This window comes from Vitis riparia, chromosome 19 (genome assembly GCF_004353265.1).
Source record: "Vitis riparia cultivar Riparia Gloire de Montpellier isolate 1030 chromosome 19, EGFV_Vit.rip_1.0, whole genome shotgun sequence".
Taxonomy (NCBI): domain Eukaryota; kingdom Viridiplantae; phylum Streptophyta; class Magnoliopsida; order Vitales; family Vitaceae; genus Vitis; species Vitis riparia.
The window spans coordinates 23,084,899-23,102,109 of NC_048449.1; the positions used below are offsets into that span (position 1 = coordinate 23,084,899).

General features: G+C 35.3%; 1 protein-coding gene and 1 pseudogene across 6 annotated transcripts; both read left to right on the forward strand.

Annotated features, from left to right (window-relative positions):
- Window positions 1-944: 944 nt before the first annotated feature.
- Window positions 945-8,815, forward strand: LOC117909413 (putative disease resistance protein RGA4). Of its 6 annotated transcripts, XM_034823456.1 has the most exons (5): window positions 945-971; window positions 1,096-5,156; window positions 5,308-5,391; window positions 5,478-5,683; window positions 6,609-6,739. In XM_034823456.1, exons 2-3 carry the CDS (start codon window positions 1,113-1,115, stop codon window positions 5,323-5,325), a joined length of 4,062 nt encoding a protein of 1,353 aa, XP_034679347.1. In that variant the 5' UTR covers window positions 945-971; window positions 1,096-1,112; the 3' UTR covers window positions 5,326-5,391; window positions 5,478-5,683; window positions 6,609-6,739. The 6 variants fall into 6 exon arrangements, with proteins under 6 accessions (XP_034679347.1, XP_034679348.1, XP_034679345.1 ...); XM_034823457.1 differs by lacking the exons at window positions 945-971; window positions 5,308-5,391; window positions 5,478-5,683 and adding exons at window positions 7,844-8,131; window positions 8,666-8,815 and having other exon boundaries at window positions 1,020-4,397; window positions 6,650-7,126; XM_034823454.1 differs by lacking the exons at window positions 945-971; window positions 6,609-6,739 and adding an exon at window positions 7,844-7,912 and having other exon boundaries at window positions 1,020-5,156.
- Window positions 8,816-9,919: 1,104 nt separating this feature from the next.
- LOC117909414 lies at window positions 9,920-13,810 on the forward strand (annotated as a pseudogene).
- Window positions 13,811-17,211: the final 3,401 nt, after the last annotated feature.

Genomic DNA, 17,211 nt, shown 5'->3' on the forward strand with positions numbered 1-17,211 from the left:
TTAAATAGTTCAAAAATATATAATTATTTTAATTAATTTTGATAATATTTGATTTTGTTTTTCAATAATAAACAAAATATGATCAAATGAATAAACCACTGAAGCATACTATGCATTTTATAAAAAGATTTTTTATATTAGTACCCATGTGAACAGGTCATAAGAAACCGGGCACCATCAAAACTGTACATCTGGATACTGGGGATTAGCAGAACAGATATAATAAATGTTCATATTTTGTATAACGTCACATGGGACTTAGGATAAGTTAATTGACTTGGAATCTTAACCTAATCTATAATTAAAAAAAAAGGATAAATTAATTCATTTAAGAATAGTAACGGTCCATAATTTGTCAGCCCACATGGGAGTTAGAATAGTTTAAAGTGAACATGTGACCTGATATATAATATAAAGTGGACAACTTGTCCACCGAATCCGTAATATTAATCAATACCCATGTGACCTGGCCCATCCATCCACCCCTATATCGATATCTCTTACTTTGTTCTCTATTCTCTCACAATTCCCTCAGCTTCTCATCTTTTACGTGCTGTATTTTCTTGGCTTTCTGCTACTTTGAGTTGTTCCGAAATGGCTGACCAAATTCCGAAATGGCTTTCTCATCTTTTAGGAAGATGTTAATATCCAATTTTTTTACAGCATATACTAAAATATATAGTTTTTTTTTTTTATAAAATATAAATTATGATTTTATTATAATATTACAATTCATCTTTGTAATTTAATGAATGAAAGCAGATGAGACAACATTTTATATTTAATACAACCAGAGCTTTTAATTAATAATTACAACTTGCATATATATGTCCTGGCTTGTTGCCTTGTCCACCTAACCCATGTGACTTACCCTGTCCCGGCCGCCCCATATATATCTCTCGTACTTGGCTCTCTACTCTTTCACAATTCTCTCAGAGTAACCAACCATTTTGAGAGGGCGAGCAGAGCAGGTGAGTTCCATCATCCCCACGATTCACGAACCTTATATATCACCACTTTGTCCAGTATTCTCTCTTGCAATTCTCTCTACTTGTCATAATTTTACCATATATATGTTTTCTTGGCCCTGTGCAGTTTGTGTTCTTCAAAAAATGGCGGAACAAATTCCATTTAGCGTCGTGGAGAATGTTTTGAGCAGTTTAGGATCCTCAGTTGTTCAAAAAATCGGGTCTATGTATGGCGTTCGAAGGGAGCTGACAAAGCTTGAGGAGACACTGGGCACCCTCAAAGCTGTTCTTCTGGATGCTGAGGATCACCTGGAGAAAAGCCATGCAGTGAAAGATTGGGTGAAGAGGCTCAAGGGCGTTGTGTATGATGTAGATGACTTGTTGGATGACTTTGCAACCTACCGGTTGCAGCGAGGAGGGCTCGTCAGGCAGGTGAGTCACTTCTTCTCGTCCTCAAATCAGGTTGCATTTCGTTTCCAAATGAGTGGGAGAGTCGATGATATCAAAGAAGCACTTGATGAAATAAAAAAAGATATCTTTCTGTTGAATGCTATTCCACGAAGCACAATTCACCCACGGGCAAAGAATATTGGGAGAGAGACCCACTCATCCCCACATTCATCTAATCTTAATCCAAGAAATGCAGAAAAAGAAGGCCTAGTAAAATTGTTGGTGTCGCCCGACAAAGAAAATGTTTTCATTGTTGCTATAGTTGGCATCGGGGGATTGGGTAAGACCACTCTTGCTCAATTGGTATACGACGATGAAAGAGTGCAAAAACATTTTGAGTTTAAGAAATGGGTTTGCGTTTCTGATGATTCTGGTGAGGGTTTTGGTGAAAGTGCGCTGCTAAAAAAGTTGTCAAAATCTAAAACTGATGAGGGTGATAAAAGTTCACAGAGCCTATCATTGGATGATTTGAAAAATGAGCTTCACAAACAAATAAGTCAAAAGAAGTACTTGCTAGTACTAGATGATGTCTGGAACAATGAAAATGAAAATTGGGAGAAAGTGAGAACTCTATTGGAGGTTGGTGCTAAAGGGAGTAAAATTGTAGTGACGACCCGGAACGCTGAGGTTTCATTTATGGGAAATAATACTGTTCATATTAAGTTAGAAGGTCTAGACAAAGATGAGTCTTGGAATTTATTTTCAAACATCACATTTGGAGGACAGACGAATACAGTGAATCCTGAGATCATAAAAGTTGGAAAAGAAATTGTAAACATGTGTAATGGAGTTCCACTCATCATCAACACTTTAGGGAGAACATTAATGCAGTTTAAATCAGATTTGTCCAAATGGTTGTCTATTCAAAAGAATGAAAATCTTTTATCACTTCCACATGGAAATGACAATGTTCTACAGGTGTTGAAACTAAGTTATGATAATTTGCCAACACATTTGAAACAATGTTTTACATATTGTGCTTTATTTCCAAAAGATTATGAAATTGAGAAAAAGCTGTTGGTACAATTATGGATCACACAAGGTTACATCCAATCTACAAATGGGAATGAGCAATTAGAGGATATAGGAGATCAATATTTCAAAGAATTGTTGTCAAGGTCATTGTTGGAAGAGGTTAAAAAAGATGATTTTAATGATACATTAAGTTGTAAAATGCATGACCTTATACATGATCTTGCACAGTCAATTGTAGGATCTGAGATCCTTGTTTTAAGAAGTTATGTAAATAACATTCCAGAAGAAGCTCGTCATGTGTCATTGTTTGAAGAGATAAATCCTATGATAAAGGCTCTAAAGGGAAAACCCCTAAGGACCTTTCTAAACCATTGTGAAGATTCTTATGAAGATAGTACAATTGTAAATTCATTTTTTCCGAGTTTTATGTGTTTACGTGCATTGAGTTTAAGTCGTATGGGTGTAGAGAAGGTGCCAAAGTGTTTAGGCAAATTGAGTCATTTAAGGTATCTTGATCTTTCCCGCAATAGGTTTAAGGTACTTCCAAATGCTATTACAAGATTAAAGAATTTGCAAACACTAAAACTCATAAGGTGTTCGAATTTACAAAGAATTCCAGACAACATAGGAGAATTGATCAATCTTAGACACTTGGAGAATGATAGCTGTTATAACTTGGCTCATATGCCACATGGAATCGGCAAGTTGACTTTACTTCAAAGTCTACCATCGTTTGTGGTTGGGAATGATATAGGGCAGTCTAGGAATCAAAAAATTGGTGGCTTGAGTGAATTGAAAGGCCTTAACCAATTAAGAGGAGGGTTATGCATAAGTAATCTTCAAAACGTGAGGGATGTTGAACTGGTATCCAGGGGAGAAATTTTGAAAGGAAAACAATATCTTCAGTCCTTGAGATTGGAATGGAAACGGTGGGGCGAAGATTGGGGGGATGAGGGTGATAAGTCAGTGATGGAAGGCCTTCAACCACACCAACACCTAAAGGATATCTTTATAGAAGGGTATGGAGGTACGGAGTTTCCAAGTTGGATGATGAATAGCCTGCTTCCTAACCTAATTAAAATTGAAATTTCGGGATGTTCAAGATGCAAAATTCTGCCACCCTTTTCTCAACTCCCTTCTCTCAAGTCTTTGAAGCTTCATGATATGAAAGAAGTGGTGGAGTTAAAGGAGGGTTCATTAACAACGCCACTCTTCCCATCTCTTGAATCGCTCGAACTCTCTGACATGCCAAAGTTGAAGGAATTGTGGAGGATGGACTTACTAGCAGAGGAAGGTCCTTCATTTTCTCATCTTTCGAAGTTACATATTCATAAATGCTCTGGTTTGGCATCACTGCATTCTTCTCCTTCTCTTTCTCAATTAAATATCACAGATTGCCATAACTTGGCATCCTTGGAACTGCATTCATCTCCTTCTCTTTCTCAATTAATTATCACAGATTGCCATAACTTGGCATCCTTCGAACTGCATTCATCTCCTTCTCTTTCTCGATTAGATATCACAGATTGCCATAACTTGGCATCCTTGGAACTGCATTCATATCCTTCTCTTTCTCAATTAGAGATCACACTTTGCCATAACTTGGCATCCTTGGAACTGCATTCATCTCCTTGTCTTTCTCAATTAAGGATCAATGATTGCCCAAACTTGACATCCATGGAACTGCCGTCATCTCTTTGTCTTTCTGAATTATATATCAGAAAATGCCCTAACTTGGCATCCTTCAAAGTGGCTCCATTACCTTCTCTTGAGACACTATCTCTGCTCACAGTTAGATATGGTGTGATATGGCAGATAATGTCTGTCTCTGCTTCTTCTTCTTCTTCGTTGAAGTCTCTGTATATTGAAAGCATAGATGATATGATATCTCTCCCGAAGGAGCTACTTCAACATGTTTCTGGCTTGGTAACGTTACAGATCTATGAGTGTCCTAACTTGCAATCCTTGGAACTGCCATCATCCCATTGTCTTTCTAAATTAAAGATCATAAAATGCCCTAACTTGGCATCCTTCAATGTGGCTTCATTACCTCGTCTTGAGGAACTAAGCCTGGGTGGAGTCAGAGCAGAGGTACTGAGGCAGTTAATGTTTGTCTCTGCTTCTTCTTCATTGAAGTCTCTGCAAATATGGGAGATTGATGGTATGATATCTCTCCCAGAAGAGCCGCTTCAACATGTTTCTGGCTTGGTAACGTTACAGATCCGTGAGTGTCCTAACTTGCAATCCTTGGAACTGCCCTCATCCCATTGTCTTTCTAAATTAAAGATCGTAAAATGCCCTAACTTGGCATCCTTCAATGTGGCTTCATTACCTCGTCTTGAGGAACTAAGCCTGCGTGGAGTCAGAGCAGAGGTACTGAGGCAGTTAATGTTTGTCTCTGCTTCTTCTTCATTGAAGTCTCTGCGTATATGTGAGATTGATGGTATGATATCTCTCCCAGAGGAGCCGCTTCAATATGTTTCCACTCTCGAAACTCTCTACATTGTTAAGTGCTCTGGTTTGGCAACATTACTACACTGGATGGGCAGCCTTTCCTCGCTTACGGAACTTATTATTGATGACTGCTCTGAATTGACATCACTGCCAGAAGAGATCTATTCCCTAAAAAAACTGCAGAAACTTTATTTCAGTCATTATCCACACCTACAGGAAAGATACAACAAGGAAACAGGTAAAGACCGGGCCAAGATTGCTCATATCCCACATGTTCATTTCAACATTGGTTTCTATATGAGATTGGAGGTAGGTCCAAAATCCCTAACCTTTCTTCCCATTTCTATTATTTTAGAATCAGAATGCTATATTTTCATTTTGTCTCTGGTAATTCTTTTGTGTCGGCACCTCTTATGTTTGTTTAGATGCTCACATCAATAACTTTGAAATTTTTTTCCAGCTTCTCGACAATTTCTGATGCTGTGCACTGAACTAATCATTTTACTTGGAGTTGTACATTCTAAGAGTTTGGGGAAATACTGAGGTCTGGTATGATAACTCTCAATCTTAAACGTTGTTTTGTGTTTGGAATATTACTACACTTGATAGATACCCTCACCTCACTTACAGAGCTTGGAATTCATGGCTGCCCTGAATTGACATCATTGCCAGAAGATATATTCCCTCAAAAACCTGCAGACACCTAACAATGTGCATCTGTTCACACTCAAAAAGAAAGATGCCGAAAGGAAAGGTGAAGACTAACCCAAGATTGCTCATATCACACAAATTGATATCATACATCCATGAGGATTGAAATACAGAATGCCTTTCAGGTCTGAAATCTCTAGCTTTTCTTCTCATTTTCTGTTACTTCATTTGTATTATCTTACTTTAAAATGCTCTGTTTTGATTTGTTTTGGTGGTTCTTTGTATTTGCACCTTACTTGTTTGATTAAATGCTTACTTCAGTAAGTTAGAATTTTACTTGAGTGTTTTACATCCTAAGAGTTTGAGGAAATACTGAGCTCTAATATAACTAGTATTGGTCACAGAGTTCACCTTTCCTAAGGAGCTTACCATTGACCTAATGCCCAAGGGATCCCAAAAGGAAACAACTTTGGATTGGCTGGAAGATTTCACATGGTCCAAACATTTGTATTTACAAAAAGTAGTTTCAATTTAGCCATTGATAAAGTCTAACTGTTTTATTAGAGAAATAATTGCCAAATAAATGCAAAATAGAAAATGGTGTTAATGAATTCAGTACTTCATCTATGTTGTAGTTTAGCAGCTTTTGTTTGATAATGAGTATGGGGTTGGGTTTATCACGTTACCATTCCAAATATTCTTTAAAAATCATTAAGGCTCTGTTTGGTTTTTTGAAAATTTGAGGAAAAATGTGAGGGAAAAAATAGAAAGGAAAAGTGGAAGGAAAAAAAAAGTGGAAGTCAATAAATTATTTTTATATTTTACTTCGAATTCATTTCACTTATTTTAACTATTTGATATAAATATTAAATAATTTAAAAATGTATAAATTTCTAATTAATTTTAATTATATTTTATTTTCTTTGATATTTTTCATTGGACAACCAAATATGAGAAAATCATTTTTCTTAACATTTTTTTCTTTGTACTTTTCGGAACCAAACATAACCTAAATGTTTTACTTTAGCAACTTCATCAAATTAAATAGACAACTTCACGTCTCTTATTGAGCTAGGTGCTATCTCAGTTAATGTTTTGTCTTTACTTTAGGTGCTATCGCAGCTTCATCCCATTGTCTTTCTAAATTAAAGATCATAAATTGCCCTAACTTGGCATCCTTCAATGTGGCTTCATTACCTCGTCTTGAGGAACTAAGCCTGCGTGGAGTCAGAGCAGAGGTACTGAGGCAGTTAATGTTTGTCCCTGCTTCTTCTTCATTGAAGTCTCTGCGAATACGGGAGATTGATGGTATGATATCTCTCCCAGAGGAGCCTCTTCAATATGTTTCCACTCTCGAAACTCTCTACATTGTTAAGTGCTCTGGTTTGGCAACATTACTACACTGGATGGGCAGCCTTTCCTCGCTTACGGAACTTATTATTTATGACTGCTCTGAATTGACATCACTGCCAGAAGAGATCTATTCCCTAAAAAAACTGCAGAAATTTTATTTCTATGATTATCCACACCTACGGGAAAGATACAACAAGGAAACAGGTAAAGACCGGGCCAAGATTGCTCATATCCCACATGTTCGTTTCAACAATGGTTTCTATATGAAATTGGAGGTAGGTCCAAAATCCCTAACCTTTCTTCCCATTTTTATTATTTTAGAATCAGAATGCTATATTTTCATTTTGTCTCTGGTAATTCTTTTGTGTTGGCACCTCTTATGTTTGTTTAAATGCTCACATCAATAACTTAGAAATTTTTTTCCAGCTTCTCCACAATTTCTGATGCTGTGCACTAAACTAATCATTTTACTTGGAGTTGTACATTCTAAGAGTTTGAGAAAATACTGAGGTCTGGCATGATAACTCTCAATCTTAAATGTTGTTTTATTAGAGAAATAATTGCCAAATAAATGCAAAATAGAGAATGGTGTTAATGAATTCAGTACTTCATCTATGTTGTAGTTTAGCAGCTTTTGTTAGATAATGAGTATGGGGTTGGGTTTATCATGTTACCACTCCAAATATTTATATTTTACTTCAAATTCATTTCACTTATTTTAGCTCTTTGATATAAAAATTAAATAATTTGAAAATGTATAAATTTCTAATTAATCTTAATTATATTTGATTTTCTTTGATATTTTTCATAGGACAACCAAACATGAAAAAATAATTTTCCTTAGCATTTTTTTATTAGTACTTTTCAGGAACCAAACATAACCTAAATGTTTTAATTTAACAACTTCATCAAATTAAATAGACAACTTCACATCTCTTATTGAGCCGAGGTGCTATCTCAATTAATGTTTTGTCTTTACTTTTTCATTTAAGTCTCTGTCTATTGGATGCACGGATGATATGATCCAAACTCAAATTGAACACTGCACTTGTTTTGCAACATTACTACATTGGAAAAGGCAACTTCAACCCACTTATAGACCTTCCTATTGGTGACTGCACTGAATTGACATCACTTTGGAAGAGATGTGTTCCAGATGGAAAATCTTTCATTATATGCACCTACTTGCAAGATACCAAAGGGAAACATGTGAATACTGGCCCAAGAATACAAAGGGCCATACTTGGTGAAGGTTTCATCAATAAGGAGAACCATTTCAGGTACAAAATCTTCCCTTCTTTTCATTTTCTGATGACTTCATTTTTATTCAATATCCATTTGATATTATTTATGTTCATTTTCTTTTGGTATTAGATTTTCTTGCTTGCTCAATAATTTCATTGAAGTAAATTGTTTAGATATCACATTTTCTTTGGTGGTTTTTTTTTCCTTTTTAGAATAATTCAAAATATCATTTTTAACTGTTCACAAAATTTGATCACAGTTGAGTGATTAAAATTCAAGTTTATTATTATTATTATTATTATTATTATTATTATTATTATTATTATTATTATTATTATTATTATTAGATATATTCGTTTTCTAATACAGACATAAGACTGACAAGTAATGTGCATAGAGTTTGTAGATGAGAAGAAAGATTTGATCCAAGATATATTTCTAAAGACCAGAAACTTTCAAAGTCCCCATAAGATCCCATAGGTTGAATTTGGATTCATCCAGTTTACAATCCATTAATTCTACTTATGTCATCTTTGTTATGTTACAATTCGCCTTTTCTTGTTATGCAGCCTACCTTAATAATTTGGGGAGACCAAGATACGGTATTCCTAGTAGAACTAGCTTACAAATTGAAAAGGTAAACTTATATCACCTTCCTACATGCCTACAACAATATAAACACCAACTTATGTCTTTCTCACTATTGAGATTGTTACTGTGTGCATGCATTTTGGGTGAGGAGGCCCAACTTGTGATCATCAATAACACAAAGCATACTTTTATTATAGAGAAGCCCAAGGAAATATTTAAGCACTTGAAATCCTTTCTCATTGATTTGCTTCCACCTCCTAGGCAACACCTGGAACCACTCACACCATGACAAGGTGAAAAGAAACTAATGCAACATTCTCAATATATCAGAATATATCAAAGAAAAGGTCAAATTTTAGATTTTTGTGTTTTTCCTATCACTGTTTTTATACTATTACTAGTGCACCTTATTTGTCAAGATGATTAAAATGGAATTCCCTAGGATAACTAGTGTGTCTGGTGATCTTAAGGTTCATAAATTTTTGGTTTCCACAAGATAGGTGCCAACTAATTTTATTTTTTCTACATCCATGCAATATCCCAGTCATCTATTAACAAGGGCTAAAAATTCTTGTAGAGAATAGAATAAAGAACTAGATTAAATGAAAATAGGACATTAGTATTCTATTTACAAATAAGGGCCAAAAATTCTTGACGACCATTAAGCACATTGTTCCTAAAATAATAGCATCCATGTCGTTGAGCAAAAGTTTATTGTAATTGCATTTAGCATATAAAGCAAAACTGATTTGTTATTTATTTATTTATATTTACACCTTATGCATTTGATAAAATGCTTAAACAGGTAAGTTTGAAAATTTTTCTCTTCAAATCATTTGATAATTGAAGGCCAAACTAATCAAATTGATTTAAATTTTACATTCAAAAGTTGAATTAATTATTATTATTATTATTATTTTTTGCAAATTTCACCTCACTTTAGAAGTTAGTGATTATTCTCTAGTCCATCTTAAAACGAGTGCCTACATTCTTCCATTCCTCTATCACTACAAAAAGTTTTAGATTGACCTAAAATTTTCTCATGACCTAGAAATTCATATCGATTAGATGGTTAAAGCAAAAAAGACTTTTGCCTTATATTTTAAGTAATCTCCCTGCTATCTATTTGTTGAGAGCATCATACAAGATGTCATTATATTTCTTAATTTTTTTATGTAATAAGATAATAACTGGATTGAGAAAGATGCAAGTTGTAGAGCAAAAAATTTCTATACCATTTCCCTTGTATTTGCTTTGTGTATCAACTGTGCTTTTCATTATTTTTTAAAACATCACTAACAACAAACTTATTATTTTTATATATCATAATTTAGCTAATATTTTTTTTTTTTAGAAATCATGCTTGTCATTGTGTTAATCAGTAGGTAGCCTAATAACTATATTGTTCAAGTTATTTTGTGTTGGCATTCTTCATGTTTCAAAACGTTGTTAGACTAGCAATTTTATTGCAAATATAATGTTCTCAAATCAATACGAAAAGGGATGATTGTGGGGCTTGGGCACTAACTTCCTTGAGAAGTTGAATTGAGGGTTTTTTAAACTAGGTCTCTATATCAACAAATTCTACATTTTATCACTCTTGAGACCTTAATAAATATTGCAGAAAGCTTCATTTGCTACATAGTAAGGATGAGGTTTGCATGTAAATCATAAGGACTTAAAAGCTTGAGTTGTTGTCTCTTCCAGGGGGCCTTTAGATTTATTAATGAGTTCCAAATCATTGTCTAACTTGAATCTAAATCATTGCTGGAAGGATGTGCCCCTAAGCATTCTCATGTTCCTGATATGAAGTAGAAATGGACTTCTAATTCATGAAGAACTAATGGCCGGGCTCTTTGATTATGCCATCTATAATGTACTTCAGGTTCATGCCCCAACCCCTCTTCTTGTTTTTGATAACTTCATTTTAGTTTTACACTGCTTTCCTTCCCTCTTATCTGTGTTTATAAATGTTTGTGCATATAATGTGAACCTTTTCCACTGTTACTTTAAAGCTTTTTCATTCTCAAGTTTGGGAAATTACTGAATTTGATTTTAATATTTTCTTGTAGATTTCACCTTGCTTAAAAAGCATTTGATTATTCATATTTGCAAAGATGAAAATAAATATCTTTTTCATTTCCATTTTTTTTCATAATTTATAAGCATATTGAAAGCATTCATAGCCCAATATATTTGCTAGCATATATATGCATGTCATAATCTATTGAATTTTTTAGCATAAGGTCTAAGAGTATTCACATATCTATAGGTTCTATATATTTATACTTTTTACAACATCAAATGAAGTATATGAACCTTATCCCAAAGGTGAAGTCTGTTTAAAATGGGCTTCAACATGTTAGCAGTTACCTAACTTAATAATCTAACAATTTGGTACTATATATCATTTTGCAACTCTTCCATAAAGTAATTGTGTTACCTCTATTCATATTTTCTATCCTTATTTAAAAAAAAAAATGAATTAGTAATTGTGTGTCACATGCTTACAATCATTAATAGGAACTTATATGCTAAATTGATAAAGTTATTTTACAATTGTTTTAACATATTCAGAAAAAAATAAATTAATAAATTAATAAATATATCTTTCTAGATGTAATCATTACCAAGCCCATGTGAAAAGCTATAGCAATGAGGATATAAGCTTCAGTTATGTTTTGGAGATTCATATTGAAAGTTGTAGATTGTGGATGTATGGTATTGGAGTTAGCTTGAGTTTATCATTCTATCTTTTATATGTTAGTTATCATTTATTCTTTACAACCAATTTTTTAAGGAATTCTATGATTTGTTTATAATTTATATATTTGTTTTTATTTGTACCAGAACATCACGAAGCTACAAAAGCACCATCATAGAGTACCCACCACAAGTCTAATGGAGCATGCTTCTCAACCTTCACAATTACTTGTAAGCTGCTGATAAGATAATTTTCTCTATAATTAGGAAATCTTCTTTGCACTTATATCTTTTTACGTAGTCATGCATTGAGAGGTTGTGTTTGGTTAAAAAGGAAAAAGAAAAACTGAATAAATGATTTAGGGTAATAAGAGTTTGCCACGTAAAGTTTAAGAAGGTGAAGGCTAATAATAGGAGGGAAGTTAAAACATCACAACCTAATTGAAACTATAAAACATGATTAGCTAACAATTGGTTGAAGGTTTTATTGGTCTTGAGCTTCTCCAATTACACAATAAAATGGCTTGAGAAGTATGAGGTTTCACCATTGTTAATTGCTTACAAGTTTTACCAAACAAAGCAGAAGAGAGGGACAAGGCAAACATAGGCCTAAAATTGAATATCACAGCAACGTCTCTTCTACAATTGCTAGCATCTGCTGCAGAAGCGTCTGGTGATACCATTTTTTATGTTACCAAATATGGTGACAAGGTTGATGGAAACACTGATATTACCCAGGTGAGGGTAATGCAATTATAATATTTGTAAGACGTCAAACTTGATTTTTTGCTTAATGGGTTCGCTATGGAATGTTTTCTTAGGCCTTACTTAAAGCTTGGGGAGATGCTTGTGCATTGCCTGTGGTAAGTACAGTTATGATTCCAAATGGGAGATATGCCCTGGGGTAAATAACCATTGGAGGCCCTTGCAAGACTCCTATCAATTTCATTGTCGAAGGCACTGTGAAGGCCTCGGTGGATACCAGCAGGTTCAAGGCTGAAGCTGGTTGGATTGCTTTCCAACAAATCATCCAGTTCATGTTGTCTGGTGGTGGAGTTTTTGATGGCCAAGGAAAAATCGTATGGGGCAGAAAATGCCCGAGCTCTGCATATTGCAACCAACTTCCCATCGTAAGTTGATGTATATATATATATATCTTATGTAATTCTTTCAGTTTGTGTGCATAATGAGGACACTAACAGTATAAGCTTTGGTGTCTCTTTTTTTAACTTGAAATATCTATAGCAGAATCTGAGGTTCAACTTCATTACCAATAACATGGTCAAGGATATAACTTCAAGAGACAACAAACAGTTTCATATTAATCTTTTGGGGTGCAGGAATTGGACTTTCTACAATGTTGCAATTAGTGCACCAGAAGATAGACTTAACACAGATGGAATTCACATTGGACATTCCTCAGGGATCCATATCACCGATTCAACCATAGAAACCGGAGATGATTGTGTCTCAATTGGTGATGGCAGTGAGCAAATTAATATCCAAAGAGTAACCTACGGACTTGGCCATGGCATCTGCGTGGGAAGTTTAGGAAAGTACCCCAATGAAGAACCTGTGGTTGGCATTAGTGTCAAGAACTGCACCTTCACCAACACCCAGAATGGCGTGAGAGTGAAGACATGACCTGCTTCTCTCATCAAGGCACTGCCTCTGAAATGCATCTCGAAGATATTGTCATGAATAATGTTGACAATCCCATAATCACATATCAAAAGTACTGGCCCCATAACAAATGCAACTTAAAGGTACTTGTAAAGGAAATGGAAATTCCCATTTTTATGGCTTATTTTCCCTCTTTTTCCCTTTATTTTTATTGGTTTGGAACTTAAATTTCCATTGTTTTCAGAGTCCATCACGCATTAACCTCAGTAATGTTAGCTTCAGAAACATCCGGGGCACTACCTCAACTGAGGTTATTGTCAAGCTTGTTTGCAGCCAGGGAGTACCATGCCAAGACGTCAAGCTTGGTGACATCAACTTGAAATACAGTGGAAATGAAGGTCCTGCCATGTCACAATGCAAGAACATTAAGCCAAATCTACTGGTGAATAAACTACTTGTGCCTAAGATGCTTAATCTTCTTCCAAAGTCTGAACAAATTGTACTGCTTCTATGATATAGCTACCTCTTCATGCTTACGCGTCTGCTATTTTATTGGTGAATAAACTACAATGAACAAACAATGATACAATACTCGGCTATTATGGAAGGTATGTGTAGTTTGATCCCATGAGAAAAAACAAATGTCTATTTAGTCATTTTTTTACATAGGCATCCAAGTTTGGAGGAGGAGTGAGCTGCTATAGTACAAATTGAAGCTCCAAAGAATAATGTTAATGTAAATTATTTAATGTTAATGCAGTTTGGATGAGAAAATGCAGTCAAGTGAATTAAAATTCCTTTGGAGTGTATTATTTGAAATTTTATCTTTGGATTACTACAACCAAGAAAAAACTATAGATTGGTATTTGGTTTGTTGGAAATGCTTGATGGTTGGTAATCGAACTAATGTACTAACGACTTCGAGAAAAACTAAGAATGATAAAGACAATAATAATAAATGGCAAGAACTGAGAAAATATTGAAGTTGTAATTGTCTCAAGGAGCATATTTTGGGATTTGAATTATATGTAAAGAAGAAATGCTCTTGGAAACTGCAACATAATGGATCTTGAATGGTTTTCCATCATATGTGTTTGTTGTTTGGAGATAACTGAGTAATATTAGTTTTATCAAGTCCTTTTAAGCTGGCATGTGGAAGCTGTAGCATTAGCGAAGAGTTGATAATACTTTTTGGGTAGTTGGAAGCTTGAACACCAACATATTAGTGCAAGGACATGAAGATATTAATTCATTCATACAATTTATTCTTAGGAAAGTGTGGATTTATTGTCTTAAAATAAAAGTGAGACCTTCCTAAAGTTCAAAGAGTGGAAAATTCTGGTTGAAACTCAAGTAGGCAGAAAAGTGAAGAAGTTGAGAACAGATAATGGGCTTGAATTCCTATCAAATGATTTTAATTCATTTTGTCAAAAGGAAGGCATAGCTACACATAGAACTGTCAAATATACACCTCAACAAAATGGCCTAGCTGAGCGCATGAATAGGACCATTTTGGAGAGGGTGAGATGCATGTTGTCAAGTTAAGGGTTGTCAAAAGTTTTCTGGGCTGAGGCTGTAGAAACAACTGTCCATTTGATCAACAGGATCAGCATTACAATTCAAAACCCCTCAAGAAAAGTGGACTAGGAAAGCTGCAGATTATTAACATCTCAAAGTTTTTAGGTGCATAGCTTATGTACACACCAAAACAGATAAGTTAGAACCACGGGCTATAAAGTGTATTTTCTTGGGGTACCCAAAAGGAGTTAATGGTTACAAGTTGTGGATAGAAACACAAGGCAAAGGGAAGTGTATAATTAGCAGAGATGTAACTTTTAATGAGCAAGATATGCCAAAACAAATTCCAGCCAAAGATGTGGAAGGGTCATATCAGCCAACCTGAAAAGTCTATAGAGATTTCATCAGAGACAGTTCAAGAAAAAGTAGTACAGGAAAGACTAGATGAACCAACCCAAGGGCTGGAGTCCTATAGTTTGGCAAGAGACAGGCAGAAAAGACAAGTCAAACCTCCTAAGAGGTATGGCCAAGCTGAGATGACAACATTTGCATTGAGTGTAGCTGAAGAAATAGTGGATATGGAGCCAAAAATGTACCAAGAAGCCATCAATAACAATGAGGCTGATCAATGGGTAAAAGCTATACAAGAGGAGATGGATTCCTTGAGGAAAAATGAGACTTGGGAATTGGTCACTAAATCCAAGGACTGAAAGCTAGTAGGCTCCAAGTGGGTTTTCAAAAGAAAGCAAGGGACACTAGGGGATGAGGCTCCAAGGCACAAGGCAAGGCTAGTGGCTAAGGGGTTTTCACAAAAGGAGGGTGCTAACTACAATGAGATATTTTCTCCTATAGTCAAACACAGTTCAATCCGATTGTTGTTGGCTTTTGTAGCTCATGAAGACTTGGAGTTGGATCAACTAGATATGAAGACAACATTCTTGCATGGAGAACTTGATGAGCTGATTTATATGCAACCACCCAAAGGCTTTGGGGAAGGAATCAAGGATGGTCAGGTATGTTTACTTAAGAAATCTCTTTATGACCTAAAGCAATCACCTAGGCAATGGTATAAGAGATTTGATAAGTACATGCTAGATATTGGTTTCAATTGGAGCAGCCATGATGGATGTGTATATTTTAAGCTAACTAAAGACAACATTGTATATCTTTTAATATATGTGGATGACATGTTGGCGGCATGTAAGGAGAGAAGACACTTGGAGCAGGTCAAAGAGATGCTTAAGGCTGAATTTGAAATGAAAGATCTTAGTTCGGCCAAGAGGATTTTGGGAATGGAGATAGAAAAAGACAGGAGCAAGAGGGTACTTAGGCTATCTCAAAAGTCATACATCTCAAAGGTACTAAGTAGATTTGAGATGAATAATGTAAAGATAGTGAGTACTCCTTTAGGACAACATTCTAAACTTTCCATAACACAAGCACTCGAGACTCATGAAGAGAAAAGATTTATGGAAAGGATACCTTATGCTAGCATGGTGGGCAGTGTGATGTACACTATGGTGTGTTCTCGGCCTGATCTTGCATATGCGGTTAGCATGATAAGTAGATACATGAGCTGCCTTGGAAAACCACATTGGCAAGTAGTAAAGTGGCTTTTTCAATACTTAGCTGGTACTAGAAGCTTGGGGCTGGTTTATGGAGGTAATAATCAGTTGGGAACTCAGTTACAAGTGTATGTAGATGTTGATTATGCTGGGAACATTGACACCAGAAAGTCTCTTACTGGATATGTATTCACAGTGTTTGGAGGAGCAGTGAGCTGGAAGGCCAACCTTCAGTCAGTGGTAGCTCTCTTAACCACTGAAGCTGAATACATGGCAATGACAGAGGTTGTGAAGGAGGCAATTTGGCTGAAGGGTATTATAGAAGAATTGGTCATGTACAGAGGTAAAGTTGTTGTATATTATGATAACCAAAGTGCAATCCATTTAGCCAAGAATCAATCCTTCTATGAAAGGTCCAAACATATTGATGTAAGACTGCACTTTGTGAGAGATATCATTGCTGCAGGAGAGATTGGAGTTGGAAAAATTCCTACTAAAGACAATATATCCGACATGTTGACTAAGTCTCTAAATGTGACTAAGTTCAAACACTGTTTGAATTTGGTCAACATGGAAGACTGTTGAAGACTTCCCATTAGGGAAGGTACTAAGACCTGAAGGTAGTTCAGACACTGGTCAACTTAATACGTTGTCAAGGTGGAGTTTTGTAGAGTTTGCCAACTATCAAGTGACAAGTGGCAAGGTTGTTGACTAAGCTCAACTAACAAACAGAAAGCTTGCTGACCTGGGTAGAAAATAATGATTGGGAGTATTGTTAGTTAGTTAGAGGTTTTGACTGTTATATAAAGGGTAGACTTGGGAAAATTGGATAAGGAGCATTCAACTGTATAGAATAGAGAGTAAGAAAAGAAGAGAGCTTTGAAATCCATAACCCTAGGTTTGTTTCGATATAGAAAGAAAGAAACAGAGGTGATGAGGGTTCTTGGGGAAAAGCTGTAATTTATTTGTTTTGATTCTTGTGTAAATTCTGGTTGGTACAGTTTAATAAAGGCTTCAGGAAATTAGTGTGGATGTAGATCAAGTTGATCGAACCACGATAATTCTCTTGTGTTCTTGATCTTGGTTAATTGTGTACAAGCTGTTTGATTTTATTC

Bases quoted from the DNA above. Each gene is read 5' to 3' on its own strand.
- LOC117909413 (XM_034823454.1), top strand. From the start codon at position 1,074: ATGTTTTCTTGGCCCTGTGCAGTTTGTGTTCTTCAAAAAATGGCGGAA.